Source organism: Euleptes europaea, chromosome 11, assembly GCF_029931775.1.
Source record: "Euleptes europaea isolate rEulEur1 chromosome 11, rEulEur1.hap1, whole genome shotgun sequence".
In the NCBI taxonomy this organism is placed as follows: domain Eukaryota; kingdom Metazoa; phylum Chordata; class Lepidosauria; order Squamata; family Sphaerodactylidae; genus Euleptes; species Euleptes europaea.
The window spans coordinates 732,978-748,625 of record NC_079322.1 but is presented as its reverse complement, the minus strand read 5'-3'; the positions used below and the strand labels follow the sequence as shown (position 1 = coordinate 748,625).

The 15,648-nt window shown below is 46.2% G+C and overlaps 1 protein-coding gene across 1 annotated transcript in view; it reads right to left on the bottom strand.

Moving 5' to 3' along the window:
- Positions 1 to 15,648, bottom strand: part of GALNT1 (polypeptide N-acetylgalactosaminyltransferase 1) — a 74,722-nt gene that overhangs the window by 13,305 nt on the left and 45,769 nt on the right. The window contains exons 6-9 of the mRNA XM_056857507.1: positions 12,924 to 13,041; positions 10,808 to 10,988; positions 8,298 to 8,437; positions 5,638 to 5,736 (exon numbers count right to left, since the gene is read on the bottom strand). Coding sequence (XP_056713485.1) covers positions 5,638 to 5,736; positions 8,298 to 8,437; positions 10,808 to 10,988; positions 12,924 to 13,041 — 538 coding nt within the window. The remainder of the gene's footprint in view (positions 1 to 5,637; positions 5,737 to 8,297; positions 8,438 to 10,807; positions 10,989 to 12,923; positions 13,042 to 15,648) is intronic.

Here is a 15,648-nt window from a genome sequence, read left to right as displayed (position 1 = left end):
GACCCAAATCAAATGTTCATTGTGCAAGTCGATGCTTCCGATGTAGCCATGGGAGGGGCTCTCCTCCAGCAAGGACCGGACGGTCTTCTTCACCCTTGCGCTTACTTTTCAAAAAAATTTGCGCACGCTCAATTAAACTGGCCCATCTGGGAGAAAGAGGCCTCTGCAGTTCATCATGCACTGACTTTATGGCGGCAATTCTTGGAAGGGTCTAAAATACCCTTTGAAGTTTGGACCGATCACAAAAATCTAGCTGCCCTCACGGGGTCCCATAAGCTATCGGCGAAACAACAACGGTGGGCGGAGTTCTTTGCTCAGTTCCGTTTCACCCTGAAGCACGTCCCTGGGAAGCAGAACGTTCTCGCGGATGCCCTCTCCCGTTTACCACAATATCCGGTAAAACTCGAAAGACCCACCAACTCTCTGTTCACCCCTATGCAACGTGGGGCCCTACCTATGCTGGCTGTGCAAACCCGATCCCAGCATCAACACACCTCGCAAGCTCCGCCAGCCCAACCGGCTGCCCAGCCGCCACCGCAACAGACCGGAGTTCCCGCCCCTCCTACCCCTCCGACCGCTCAGCCGCCTGCAGTCTGCGCGCCGCCACACGTAAGCACTAGCCCTATAACTATTTCTCAGATCTCCAGAACCGACGGGGGGGCTCCCTCCAAACTCCCCATCTCCGAATCCTTTTTAACTGTCCTTCGGGACCAGTGCCTTTTAGAACGTTCCGCTCATACCCTACCTCCTGGTGTTTTGGAACAAGGGGGGTCCTGGTACAAAGACTCAAAATTGTATGTACCCAAAGCTCTCCGGAAGGACGTTTTACATTTAGCTCATGGAGCCAAAACAGCTGGGCACTTTGGGTTTCTGAAGACCCTTCACTTATTGCGCAGACAGTTCTGGTGGGGGGGAATGCGTTCCGACATTGACTCCTTCATCCGCAGCTGTCCCGTTTGTGCCGCTGCGAAACGATCGCAGGGCAAACCCCCGGGACTGCTACAACCTCTTGAAACGCCCAGCAAACCTTGGGAAGTGATCGCTATGGACTTCATGACTGATCTCCCTCTCAGTGGGGGTAAAACTGTGTTGTGGGTTGTTACTGATTTGTTTTCTAAGCAAATACATTTGATTCCATGTGCAGGGATCCCCTCTGCTCAGAAACTGGCCCGCCTCTTCGTGACGCATATATTTCGTTTACATTCGTTTCCGCGTAAAATAATTTGTGACCGCGGAAGTGGTTTCGTTTCTAAGTTTTGGAAAGCTTTCCTCAAGTTGGTGGGGGTGGAACAGGGATTGTCTAGTGCATACCATCCTCAAACCGATGGTCAAACTGAACGTGTCAATGCTGTACTCGAATGTTATTTGCGTTGTTATGTTAACTACCACCAGGATAACTGGGTGGAACTGCTACCTTTAGCAGAATATGCCTACAATAATGCCATGCATCAATCCACAGGTTTTAGCCCGTTTTTTGCTGTGTATGGACAAGATTTCAGTCCCATCGTTCCTACAGATGATGTAGAGGGGGAGGGGAACCCCGACATTGCCTCCTGGGCACACGCCCTCCGTACCACTTGGCCCTGGCTCGTTAGCAACCTCGACCGGGCCAAACGTAAATACAAAGCGCAAGCTGACAAACATCGCTCCCCCGGGGGTGATCTGCAAGTGGGTGCTCTGGTTTACCTTTCCACCAAAAACCTCCGTTCCACCCAACCGTGCCATAAGCTCAGCGCCAAATTCATTGGCCCTTTCCCCATTACTCGGGTCATAAACCCTGTCACAGTGGAACTGGCTCTCCCCAAATCTTTGAGGCGTGTGCATCCTGTTTTCCACATAAGCCTCCTCAAACCCCATGTTGCTTCTCCACGGTGGCATCCGGACCCACCGCCTGCGCAACCCATCATGGTGGGGGGGGAAGAACACTTCGAAGTCTCCAAGATCCTTGACTCCCGTATTCACCATGGTACTCTCCAGTATCTAGTTCGTTGGAAACATTTCCCCCCTGCCTATGACGAATGGGTGCGCGCACGGGATGTCTCCGCCCCCGACCTCATTGACGCCTTTCACATTGCTTACCCAAACAGGCCAGCCCCCTTGCGAACTGGGAGGGGGCCTTGAGGGGAGCAGAATGTCAGGCTGCTATCTCGGTTTCGTTATTGCCTCTGTCTCTGTGCTGTATTGTCTGCCCCCCAAGGTCGCATGCCTAAGCCTAAGCCTGGGAACTCAGCTCCTGGGAAACTGTATTCCTGCGTGTAATCTCCCGCCTTTCCTGCCTTATAATATCTCCCAGCTAGTGAGCCTTTCATAGCTGTCATTTTATTCGTTTGCACTGTATGCCTATTTGATCAGTAAAATCCACCTGTTTGGACTCTATACGACTTTGTGGTGATTTCTGGTTCTGTGGGCCAAGGGCTGACACCCACGGGAGATAGCACTGGAACAGGAATGCAGCAGCTAGCAGTTTGGCCTTGAGAGGCACCTGGTAGAATCGAAACTAAAACGGTCAGTCTGACAGGCTGCTTAGAGCTGTGGAAAGAAGGCCTGACAGACCTCTCTCACAGGGAAGATACCAGAGCAGATTTTAAAGGGATCAATCTGAGAGCACCTGAAGGAAAACTTGGTGATCCAGGAAAGTCTGCACGGATTTATTACCAACAGGTCCTGCCACACCAACCTCGTTCCCTTCTGTGTGGGTGGATGTGAACAAGATGCAATTCAACAAGGATAAGTGCCAAGTTCCACATCTGGGTAACAAAAATAAGGAACACGCATACTGGATGGGGGATACCTTTCTGGGTGGCAGTATGTGTGAACAAGATCTTGGGGTACGGGTGGACCTTAAGTTAAATATGAGCAGCCAGCGTGATGCAGAGACAAAAAAGACTAATGCGATCTTGGGGTGTATCAACAGAGGCATAACATCCAAATCACAAGATGTCACAGTCCCACTGTACACTGCATTGGTCAGATCACACCTGGAGTATTGTGTGCCGTTCTGGAGGCCTCACTTCAAAAAGGATGTGGACAGAATGGAGCGGGTGCAGAGGAGAGCGATGAGGACGATCAGGGGCCGGGAGACCCAGCCCTACGAGGAAAGGCTGAGGGAGTTGGGTGACACAGAGGCAGGCAATGGCAAACCACCTCCTAACATAGTTGTGGGACTCAGGTCAGAAGGACACTGTGAGAACGAATGTCATAGTAACTTTAGCTATTAAAAACCCTTCTATTATCTCTCTCTTTAATTGCCATTATAAGTTCTTGAAAGAGCTTTTGGGCAAATTAATTTTAAGGCAAGACTGGCCTCAAAAATAATCTGTTTAAAACACGTTCAGTGCTATTGGGACGCTCAGCTTCCTACGCCTGCCCCCCTCTCTGCTGTAACTTAAGAGTTAACTTCCCATGTCTACTCCATGAACCATAATGTGTTATGCTCTGCTAGCAGGAACACCTCCCCCCTCCCTAGTAAAGAATGGGCAGTCCTCTCTGCCCATCAAGCAGATGTAGCCATCATTCACAGATAATTAGTCTTATTCCTTATTGCTGTTTTTCCCTCACTGATGGTCTTAACTAGTGCTGTCATTGGCTAAAAAACCTCACACCTGCCAATGCCAACTGCAAAGGTTTGATCCACCTGAAACACAGACCCTTCACTCACTTGTTAGTTACGAAAGAACACAGCTAGGAACAGCCAGGCCAAGGAGGGAGATTCTAGGAAGACTTCAAAGCTGTCTCGGGAGACCGTAAATACATTGGAAGCCCTCCCCCCTTCTCCAAACTGGAGAAAACACAGCTTAGGCCATGACCTGAGCTCCACAAAGTGCTTGCAAACTTTCTACCCTGCCTAAAGAAGCATCTGGAACCAGGGAGGGCAGAAGCAGTTGTACTGTCGACTTTTATCATTTTTGCCATTTTTAAAGTTTTCTCAAAGTGCCGTGTCAATTTCTGGTCTGCCACTCCCCGGTCTACCACTAGCCAAGCAGAACAAAGTGTAATGAGCTAGGCGAGAATGCAATGTGCATCCCACCGAAAGGAATGAAGTGCAGAGGGACAGTTTCTTATCTACTGACACTGACAGAAGGCAAATATAAAAAGATCCCTTTTCAGGAACGTGTGTGCATTTGCCAGGATGGTAGTGTGGAAACAATATACTACCCATTTTTGGCTGGCCTTCCAACTAGACAAAGATCCACCCAAATAAAGATAATACTTTCAGACAAGAATAGTGAGACAACCTATAAAGTCGCCAAGTATGCAAGGCTAGGTATTAAGCTCAGAAGTACTTGGTCTAACTCTGATAAGGGAAATGAAATGTGTAACTGAATGGGTATTATTAAGGTAAATATTTAATTTTATTGTAATCATTTTATTCTAACTGACGTTTTTACATACAGATATTATTATATTTTTATACCTTTTAATCAAATCTTCTTTTGAATATCTTACAAACAGATATATTGTCAGATTCTACTTTTTAAATCAATGTTAATTTCTTGAATGCTTGCTTTGCTGGTCAATGACCATAATAAATTGAAATTGAATTGAATATCTACTGACATTCTCAAACTCTGCTTGCCGAGAGACACACATTAACTAGATCTTTGCAAGTGGAGAGTATCCTCTTGCCCCTGACAGGTACTGCCCCAACCCAGCAAACAATTTTGCACCCCTCTGCAAAGAGGTGCAAACACAGTCCAAAAGGAATGGCAGAAACATATGGAAAAGCCAACCTCCAGCCCTTCTCTCCCCTTTTCCGTACGGATACTTACAAACCCTTACGCTACACTAACTATATTAGTTTTTTTAAGGGGGAAAAAACCTTGTACCACTACAACAAACTTTGTACTTCTTTACTCAAGGAATGACTGAATTGTGGAATTCACTACCTATAGACATTGTGATGGCAACAGGCATAGACAACTTTAAAAGGGGATTAAATTGAGTCGTGGGGGATAGATCTATCACTGGGGATAGATCTATCACATGATGACCAAAAGAAACCTCCACATCCAGAGGCAGTAAACCTTTGAATACCAGTGCCAAGAGGCAACGTTAGGAGAAGGCTTGGCCTCTGGAGCAACTAGTTGACCACTGTGTGAAACAAGATGCAGCAACAGATGGACCAGTCATCTGATCCAGCAGCCTTGTTCCGTTCACGAAGACCCTATGGAAACCGTACCTCAGACTTCATCAACCCAGCTTTCTGGGCAGATGTCAAAACATTGCCCCCCGGTTCTCTATAAAGGCTCCTGCCCATCTCTGTCCAACATCACAAACTCCTTTTCTTCCTCCAGCAGGAAAAACAGGCAACCTTACAACAGTTCAACTAGTACGTCAGGTAAGATATTTTAGCCAAATTAAATGGAAACTAAAAGCCTCCTCCAAAGAAGCTCATTGAAAATGGAACAGTAAAGTTCAGAATAAAATAGCTATGGAGAGTACTTTGTTCAAAAAATGCATTATAGCTGAAGAGTTTTTTCGAAGCTACTTTGAAGGCTAATATTGAAGAAACTCTGAATCATTCTCTAAACACCATACCATTAAGTGCTATACAGCAATAAAAAGATTTTTTTTACAAAACCGTACATTGTTAATCTAGTGCATATATAAGTGTTTAAAAGAACTTCATAGTGTTACCTGATTACCACCCATTCCATGACAGTTAAAAATCCCAACTTTTTCATTTTCTTTTCTTGCCATGTTATCCAGACATTGATTCGTTTCCACATTTCTTATCTGAAGACAAAGAAAAACAACCAAGCCCAGTTTACTTACTGAACATACATTCACACCAGAAGCGCTCTACAATGCCCTGCCTGGGATGTTTATAAGCAAGCCGGCGATGCCCTTACTCAGGGCCTTTGGCCATCCTGCCCCCCCCCGGGCCCCCTCCCCCCAAGAATGAGTCTCAGGCCGGCCCCCGGCCACTCCCTTTCCCTTCCTGCATGCAGGAGAGAGTGTGGCGATGGAAAAGGAGGAAGGAGGTGAGCATTCCAGAAGGTCTGGGACCTTCGTATGTACAGAACCACCTCTCCTGGTATAACCCCCCCCCCTTGAGAGCATTACATTCTGCCAACCATAACGTCCTGGTGGTCCCTGGCCCAAAGAGCGTTTGGCCGTCCTCAACTAGGGCCAGGGCTTTTTTGGCCCTGGCTTGGCTTGGTGGGACTTCCTTGTGAGATTAGGGCCCTGCGGGGCCATAAAGAATTCCGCAGGGCCTGCAAAACAGAGTTGTTCTGCCAGGCCCATAGTGGAGGGGCAGCTACGCGTTTCCATCAGTGCTGGGCCTCCCTCCTCCCTTCTGGCCTCATATATTGTTGCAGCTACTTGTGGGGGTCTCTTATATTGGTTCAACCATTATGTGGGGCGCCCTGGCTGCTTTTCCAGGCCCACAACAGCCTCTACATGTCCATAACTGAGCACCACCTGGATTTATTGGTGTTTTATGGGACTGTTAAATTGTTTTTATCCATACTATGATTTTATCGTATTTTATGGTCATTTATTGTATTTGATATTATGTTGTTAGCCCCCCTAAGCTCGGTTTTGGCTGGGGTAGAAATTTAGACAAACAAACTAATAAATAAAAGAGGAGGGGGTGGAGGCAACCAAACAGGCCCCAACCATTAATACCCGGGGGGTGGGAAATAATCATTCATCTATATCTGGTATAAAGAGGATGCTCACAAATCAGGGAAGGGAAGTATGAACAAAAAAAACCCACCCCTGGCAGAACTGAACGAGAACACGGGAGCCAAGAGCTGGCTGGGCTGATTCTCTGCCTTCCTTGATGAGCAGAGCTGGCTGGTTCATCTCATGCTGTCCGGCCACCAACACCCACATTAGGAAGGAGGGCCCCATGGCAGAGGTCATCTTTCAGCCATAGCTAATGTCATTAAGGGGCTATAAAGAGATCTGAGGAGGATGCGGCACAGTTATCTGTGCCTGCTTAACATCCTCAGTCACCTCCGCATGCTGAGCGCTCCGGGGATTCCACATCTAAAGAAGTTTTTTTTTTTTTTAGTGCAGTACAGAAATGCGTACAATTCTTCAGAGCTAGTATGATTTTTTTGAAACTGTCAGACTAAAGTTTAAAACTTAGCCTAGTAGTTTTCCCCAGACTATTAACAACATTATGGGATCAAGGAAGACGCCCAACGACATCATTTCAAATTATCAATGTAACGGACGGGGGGAACACGGAGGGAGGGCCTGGATATTGCAGCGACGTGGCACCCCGCCCCCGCCCCCTCAGAAGCCAGGCCGTGCAGTGTGGGTTCCCCTCAGACATACTGAATTGCTACCTTCCCCCCATGGGTCAACAGCAAGCCAAGGACACAGCTGCACAGAAGCATCTTGTCCCCCACATCAGGGAAGCACATGCAACACCCTATAGGGCTTCGGCATGGAAACCGAGAGCAAAAGACAGCACTTTCTGACCACAGAGCGGGAACCAGTTTCCCTGCACGCGAGGTGCCTGGACAAGCTTAACAGAGAAGGCTGAGCTGATGGTGGCAGGGAACGCAGGGCCACACAAGTCGTGACGGTGTCCTTGTAGCCGCCCAAGGACACGGCCACTGCTTTGGAGACATTTTAAAATCCTGCAGCGGTTCAATGCTGGCTGGCCCTGCAGCATACTCGGCAGCACTCTTGTCCACACGCACATCCCTTGTGCCTTATTCAAGGGCCAAAACCGCCATGCGCAAAAAAACCCACCCTCCCAAGACAGATTGTGGTGGCTGCTGGAATGCAATTTTTCTTATTATTATTGGTTTCCAAAATTCTCTTGCCTTGAAAACCCTGTGGGGTTGCCATAAGTCACCTGTGACTTGGTGGCAAAAAAATAAATGTTTTTTACTGTGTTTCACAATAAATTCTTTTTAATTTTTGATGCTGAAAACCACCCTGTGGTTTTTTACCATATAAAAGGATATACATTTTAAATAAAACAAATCACCACCTTATTATTTAAGTATCAGGACTGTTAACTAAAAACTCTGTGCATAACACTGACACCATGTAAACTTCAGCAATTCTCTGCGGTCAGAGAAGTTCCTTCAACCCTTTACATTAAATCTGCTGTAACAATGTCCATAAACGCTTAAATGACAATATTACTGGTCAACTTATACATCACAAAAATATATCTGTTTCAATCCCCTTTTGCCAAACTGTAAAGCTTTGTACATGAACAAAATTAGGCAAATTGTGAAATTTTTATTTCAGTACTGGACAAATATTAAAGATCTTCAGGATAACCTGACTTATCAGGAATTCTGCACTTAATTTTTTTTTACCTCTCCCAAAGAGAAATAGTGGCGTGGTATTTGGGAATCGGGATAAACATTCTCGAGGTACCAAGAAAAGGGCTTGCACTGTAGTTTCTGTCTTAATCCAGCTCGTGATGATATGTCTCCATAATCTACCTTTGTAACTCCTGGGGAGGAAGTTATATGCTGTTAGCTACAAAACTGCAATGGAGTGCAAAACGTAATTAAAACAGATTACCGCCCAGAAATTATACTGCTTGAAAGGGGCCAGTTTTATGCATATCCTTTGAGAATAAACTCTGAAATAAAAAGACACACTTTGCACTGGATATTTCTACAACCAAGGAAAGTTTCACAATAGTTTATAATTCTAAAAAAGCAGCAATGGTATCTTGTAATACTAGTTTAGACACTATCAATTTCTTATTTATACAGCAGTTTCTGTTAAAACTGCTTACTGGGTTTCAATGAAGAGTACGTAACCAGCAGTTAGGAGCCACAGAAACTAGGTCCAAACATGCCAGCTAAAAACTGACCTCGACATGCAATGTTTAGTACATTGATTTAAAATCTGGTCAGTCTCCATATGAAACTGGGGCTGCTATAATGGCGCAGAAACTCTGACCAGAACAGGGGGTGTTGAGAATTCTCATCCCTCTGAATGAGAATTACCCTGGAAGTTTAAAAGTTCTTTACAAGAGGCCTTTGTCAACAAAGACAGGTGAACTCAGTCTGAGACACCAGAAAACAGCCGCCGTTTTCATTCAGGGAAAAGTAACAAACCCTGGATGGTCCCAGATGAACGCCCACTACTTCCTTCCCTGGGAGGGAAGGCGGCACGCTGCAGCCTGATCTTGTCAAATCTTGGAAGCGAAGCAGGGTTGGTACTTGGATGGGGTACCACCAAGGAAGGCTCTGCACAGGAAAGCAATGGCAAACCACCCCTGCTTCTCAACTGCTTTGAAAGCCCTTTGCAGGGGTTGCCACAAGTCAGCTGCAACTTGACAGCACTTATACAGTACTTCCTCCATTAGTCAGAGTACAAGCACAAAGGAAGGAACTGGGCCTCCTCGGTCCTACTACTGGGCCTCCAGTGTAGCTTCCAAAGAGGGACAGACATGGAATTTCTTATCACTGTAGCTGAACGATCATGTGACATTTCCCCCAGGAAAGCTAATTTGGGGCACAGGGATATAGGGATAGGGATAATCTTATTTCATGTTCTTGCAGGGTTAAACCATGTATGCAAGAGCTCCACACAACTGAACACTTTTCAGTGGGGAAGTTCAAAGACTACAGCATGTTTTGGCTCATCTATGACCAGAGTTATCAGACCCCAATTCAAACCAGGGAAAATTTAATGGCTGCCCAATGTCCATCTGAAATGAGATCCTTTTGTCATACAGCCAGCAACAAAGACTATGGGCGGTGATGGGAGTCCAGATAATGTGCCGTTAGTAAATTATGCCCAGGTGCATGTGTTGTGTCCCAAAGGCACCCCCGCACACACACACACACACACACACCATGTTAAGGCCACCAGTTCAAAAGATCTGGTGAGAATCACTCAACAAACTGTTATCAATGAGATCCCAAATGTGTTAGAACTCAAAACAAGTATCAAACAGCCAGACCTCTGAAGAGAAACATTACCCCCATGTCATTACAAAACGACATGGCCAATTCTTTGTTGCTGGCTGTCTTTTTTAAATGAGCCAAATGAAAGGAAAACTCCAAGAATATGTAAGAAAAATACATCCAATCCGTAAGACACCCATTCAAATTTGTCCTTCCAGTAGATGACACCTGCCTGCCATACATGTAAATAGATGCTTTGGGGGTGGGGGGACAGAGTTCAGTGACCAGTCTGGCTTTGTGTGCAAAAGGACTCAAGATCAATTATTGGCAGCTCCAGTTAAAAAGAGCTCAGGTAGCAGGGAAAACCTTTACCATGAGCCCTTCAGAGAGCCGTCATTACTGGGTAGACAGACCAGTAGGGCAGGGTTCCCCAACGTAAACACAACAACAGTATTTGGGTTCCCCAACGTGGCATCTACGGGCGCCATGGTGCCCACCAGTACTTCCCCCTGGCAAGCTTTTCAGAAAGTGAGTGAGGCTTGTCACTGGCTGCCCTCATTCGAATGAAAGGGGTCTCCATAGTTGCAACAGAAGCTGCAGGCACTGGAGTATCAGGAGTACTAGAAAGCACCAGGGCTTGTGGTTCCATCCCCACTTTGTGCTTTCCTTCTTTTTATTTCCATTTCTTCCCTTCCCCACCCCCCGCAGACTTTCATTGATTTTTAAAAAATCTCCCCTTCTGTGATGCTTTTGCATAACAAGGAGGGATGTATTGTGCTTGGCTCTGTGTCGCGAGGCAGCCATTTTTGGTTTGGCCCTGCCTCTTACGGCAGCCATTCTGGCGTGGCGCTCTTTACCCCCTCTCAAAATTCCAAACATGCCTGGGGGCTCAAAAGGGTTGGGGACCCCCTGCAATAGTCTGACCCCATGTGCTATTTTTATACTGATTATTTGCTCACCTGGGGAAATTATATAGAAGAAGTTCTTGAACTCATCCATCCAAACTTCTGCAAGCCGCCTATTATTTTTGTTGATAATCTGTCCCGTGCCTCCTGGGAAAGTATAAGGAGTGGCTTTTCGAAAAACATGGCCAACATGTGAACACGTCACAATTTCCAGTGTTCCCCCACATTGCCAAATCTAAAAACATCAAAACAAAGGTTATTATTTATTTAAACAGAAACTGCTTGTTTTTTCCAGAAGAGTGGGCAAAGCCAAAAGATTTAAGTGTTAAAAGCCTGTATTTAATTTATAAAAATTAAATATATATTTCACATAAGACGTGCATACCGCCTCTCGCTCAGCAGACCCAAGAACACACTGCTGGTGGCTACTGACCCTCCCTGTCATGGGCCCTGCCTTGGGAGCTGAGGACTCGGAAGACTCTGAAGCTGAAGTGGAGGAACAGGTTGCCTCTGGGCCCTTAGTACCTCCATTGCAGTCAGTAGTACAGGAGCCTGAAACAACTCAGCAGGAATCACAGCTAGGCAGAGAGATGGAACAAGGGCAGACAGAAGCTACTCTTCCCCCAACCCCTGCAGTGGAAGCTGAGAACGGCAGCCCTCCAAGCTCATCTGAACCTGATAGGCGTATCAGGACTCGGCAGCGTGTGGTTCTGCATGGTAGAAGGAGAAGTGCTCGCTTGGAGAGGCTAAGCAGACAGAGAACTGGTGCTGAGTCATTTCAGGATGAAGCCTAGCTTGGAAGTGCACTGACTAATAAAGGCAGTGCAGGCGTGCTTTCACTTTGAGGAAGCAACCGTGCAGTTTCTTTGTGTTCCTGCTACCGCTCATGATTGATCTTTCCGGCCGTTGACTCCTGCCTGCTTTGACGACGCCTCTGACTTCTGACCTTGGTAGATAGCATATTCTTTGTCGCCTGCTCCGAAAGGGGCTAGATACCTCCCGCACAACTGAGGACTGCGGGCACCAGCCAGCCCTTGGCCTACACCGGCACACTCCCCCTGCCAGTACACCTTAAAAAAAATATGAACCTAAGAGCAGCCCTGCTAGATCAGACCAGCGGCCAGTCTAGTCCAGCATCCTGTCTCACACAGCAGCCGACCAGTTCCTCCGAAGGACCAACAAATAAGGTGTAGAGGCTGAGGCCTTACCATGACTTTGCCTCCCAGCACTGGGAACATGACAGTTCTGTTCAGCCTCTGCGGCCAGCAGCCACTGACGTATCCTCCATTAATCTGTCCCCATGAATCCCCTTTTAAAGACATCTAAGTTCATGGGCCATCGCTACGTTCCAGGGTAGTGAATCCCACAATTTAACCACTTCGGTAAAGAAGTGATATTTACATCTTGGTGAAGCAGCAAAACCATTTCCATAAAACATGGATATCTTTACATTGTTTTTATGTCCCTGTCCTGTTTTTAATAGCTTTTATTTTTATACTCATAACTTATGATTGCATGGTGTTTTTTACTATTAAGCCGCCTTTAGCAGGACTCTGGAGAGGTAGTATGAAAATTTCCTAAATAAATAAATGCAAGCATATGCACGTAAGTTACTGCAGCACCTGAATACAGGGCGGAGTTGAGAATAAAGTGTTTTCATTATAAATCACAAGGGGGCTTATAAAAGAGTTCCAGTGGCAATTCAAAAACAATGTCTTAAGCATGCAGTCTGTGACCACTGGATCATAAATGACTCCTGATGAAGTGCCGCGATGAGCCCTCTGATTTCAGCCATCACTTCGTCCCCTCCACACACGCGCACATACAGATGCTGGGAAAGTGACCATATGTGATCTACAGCTTTTGTTCTAAGAGGTGTACAGCACATATTTTGCGCATTGCTGCCAGAAAGTACTAATGCCCCCCTCGGATACCCAATCTTTTACACATAGTGATTTTTTAATTTTAATTTTATTGGATTTATATCCCGCCCTTTCCCTAGAAAGACAGGGGCTCAGGGCGGCTCAATTGCTGAAGGATACCATTCCTTGTTCATGTGTTTGCACCTGTCCCCTTGGTAATATTCACACACAAGATGTCTGCGCTGGAAAAATCACTCTGGAAATGACTGTGAAATAGTAATATACAGAATCAAAAGTTATACACTTACCCGAAATGAAATCTCGAGATTTTCTCCTCCCCATATATCCATTCCAGCATCATATGTTCCAATTTCCTGAAAATAGTCTCTGTCTATGGAAAAGAGGCCTCCTGCCATGGTAGGGGTCCTGAAAGGAAGCATAACATTTTAAATACAAACCTATAGTCATGGTGAGAAAGACTGTGTGGTGGAGCACACTGGCTAAGATTGTACATTGGGGAGTTCTAAGGTGAAACCTCATCAAAGCCACCCAACTCATGACAGAGTTCAGGCAAATCACTATTCCCAAGGTCTACTATTTGTCGTAAGGAGGATAGGAGGACAAAGCTCACGTTTCTTGACTATGAAGCGGGGGGGGGGGGTCTGCTTATGGAGGCAGGAGGTGTGCCATCCATAAACAGCCTGAAGAGCTTGCATGCCACCAGATGAGAAGGACCAGAGATGTTCTGCCCTAAGGATCCCTCAACATGGGAGAGCTGGACCTATGACAGGACTGAGCCCCTTTAAGGCTTATGTAGCTATTTATTAATGCTGATCAGCCTTGTAATGCTTAAGAAGGAGCGGCAATAAAATTTATTTAGCTATTTCTTAAAACAGACCTTGTATCTGATCTAGGAAGGAGTGGCAGATAAACTTCCATTCAAACAATGTCAATTTCACTTGTGGATCTTTTACAGCCATTATCTCACAGGGGTCTTTTGGATCACCCGTCTGAACAAGAGCCCCCAGCTGACCACACGGTGCTTTTAACATTCAAGGGAGTTTCAAAAGCAACTTGCAATACTGCACGGAAACTGCCGAAGTGGCTCCCTGATCTCAGCTCACATTTATGCAGTTTACGTACTCCCAAGTTTGGAGAAGATCACTGACTGAAAGGGAAGCCACAGCTAACCTTAAAGTTAATCATGATTTGTGAAACAAAAGGCAAGTTAAACTATAGTTGTAAAAAAGATACAACTCCTGGGAAGTTTTTTTTAAAAAGCAGCTTTGTCACATATTTATACTCCAACATGCAATATGATCCAAAGAACAACTTCAGGCATCATCTAGGCTTCTAGACTATTTGTCCTTGGACCATAATACGGTGTGTGCGTGGTGCGGAGTCTAACACTCACATCACTTTTGAAAGTCCCCTGAGATTTCTAAGTGTTTTGCTGCAAGGCATGAAGTGCTTGTGACTGAAAAATTCAAGCGTCACTAGAGGCACACCGAGCGCCTTTTAATCCCAGCCAGATAAACTGAGAGACAGCGTGGAGCAATGCTTAGTGTGTTGGACTAGAATCTGGGAGATCCAGGATCAAATCCCGACTCAGCCATGGAGATCTGTGGGGTGACCTCGGGCCAGTCACACTCTCAGCCTACCTTTGCAGCAAGGACAAAATGGAGGAGAGGGGAACAATGTAATCTGCTTTGGGTCCCCATTGGGGATAAAGACAGAGTACAAATCAAGCAAGAGCCAGTGTGGTGCATGAGAGCCAGCATGACGTAGTGATTAATGTGTTGGACTAGGACCTGGGAAACCCAGGTTCAAATCCCCACTCGAGCCATGGAAGCTCGCTGGGTGACCTTGGGCCAGTCACACACTCTCAGCCCTGACCCTGGCTAGCATTTGGAAGGGAAACCTCCAAGGAGTACCAGGGGTGTGATGCAGAGGCAGGCAATGGCAAACTACCTCCGAAAGTCTCTTGCCTTGAAAATCCTAGTGTTGCCATAAGTCAGCTGTGACTTGATGGCAAAAATTTAAAGATCAAGAAAATAAATTAAGGCCAGAATACCCCAAAATGGGCTTTTTGACATGTTTCTCTATTAGAATAAGCATATCTGAGGTGGTGCTCTTGATCCGGTGGCCAGGGTTTTGTTTCCCGTTTACAAAACAAGAAAATGTTTGAACAGTTTAAGCGGTTCTCACTAAAATCTAAAGGATGTCATTATGACAATTTGCTTCTTTCCATACAAACATCTTTATGGTAACGAAATTGTTACTAATGGAATGTGGGGCTTTTCATTACAAAAGTTAAGCAGAAGAACGTTTCAAGCTCAAAGTAATTCCTTGGCATTACCTCCTTGGCATTATGCTGCCTGGAGGTAAGTTTACAGCTGTACTTGAAAGAAGAACCGACAGGAAACGGCTCCTGCTGCCCTGCTTACAACATAGTTGGTTCCTCAGCGCTGCACTGAGCGGAGCTTTAATGCTGGCGTGGCTTTCTCTCCCTCTTGGTGCATTCTTTTAAAGTGAGCTTTTGCTTCCACCTGTACTTGACACCCAAAGACGACCAGTGTTCTGTTATGAGCGTTTGATAACCAAAAAGGACCAAGATGGACTGGAGCAGTCTTAACATAAGAACGTAAGAAAGGCCCTGCTGGATCAGACCAAGGCCCATCAAGTCCAGCAGTCTGTTCACACAGTGGCCAACCAGGTGCCTCTAGGAAGCCCCCAAACCTGGCCCCACTCAGTGCAAGGAGGATGTGTGGAAGTCAGGGACCTATGTGAAACTTCTGCCTCCACTTCGATTCCCTTGACCCCTACCTATTAGCTTGAAACTGACTTCCAATATTCAACTGTAAAGACCCAAACAAAAGGGAAAGATTCCAGCAGGAAACACTATGGAGGACAGGTAACAAGCTTGCCACAGTTTACTGATCCTATGTGGAAAGGACACCTTGGTGTCTAACCTCGCAGGTACTCTGGAAGGCTTGTGAAGTCCTCCCATTTCAGCAGGCTTGCTGGGATGTG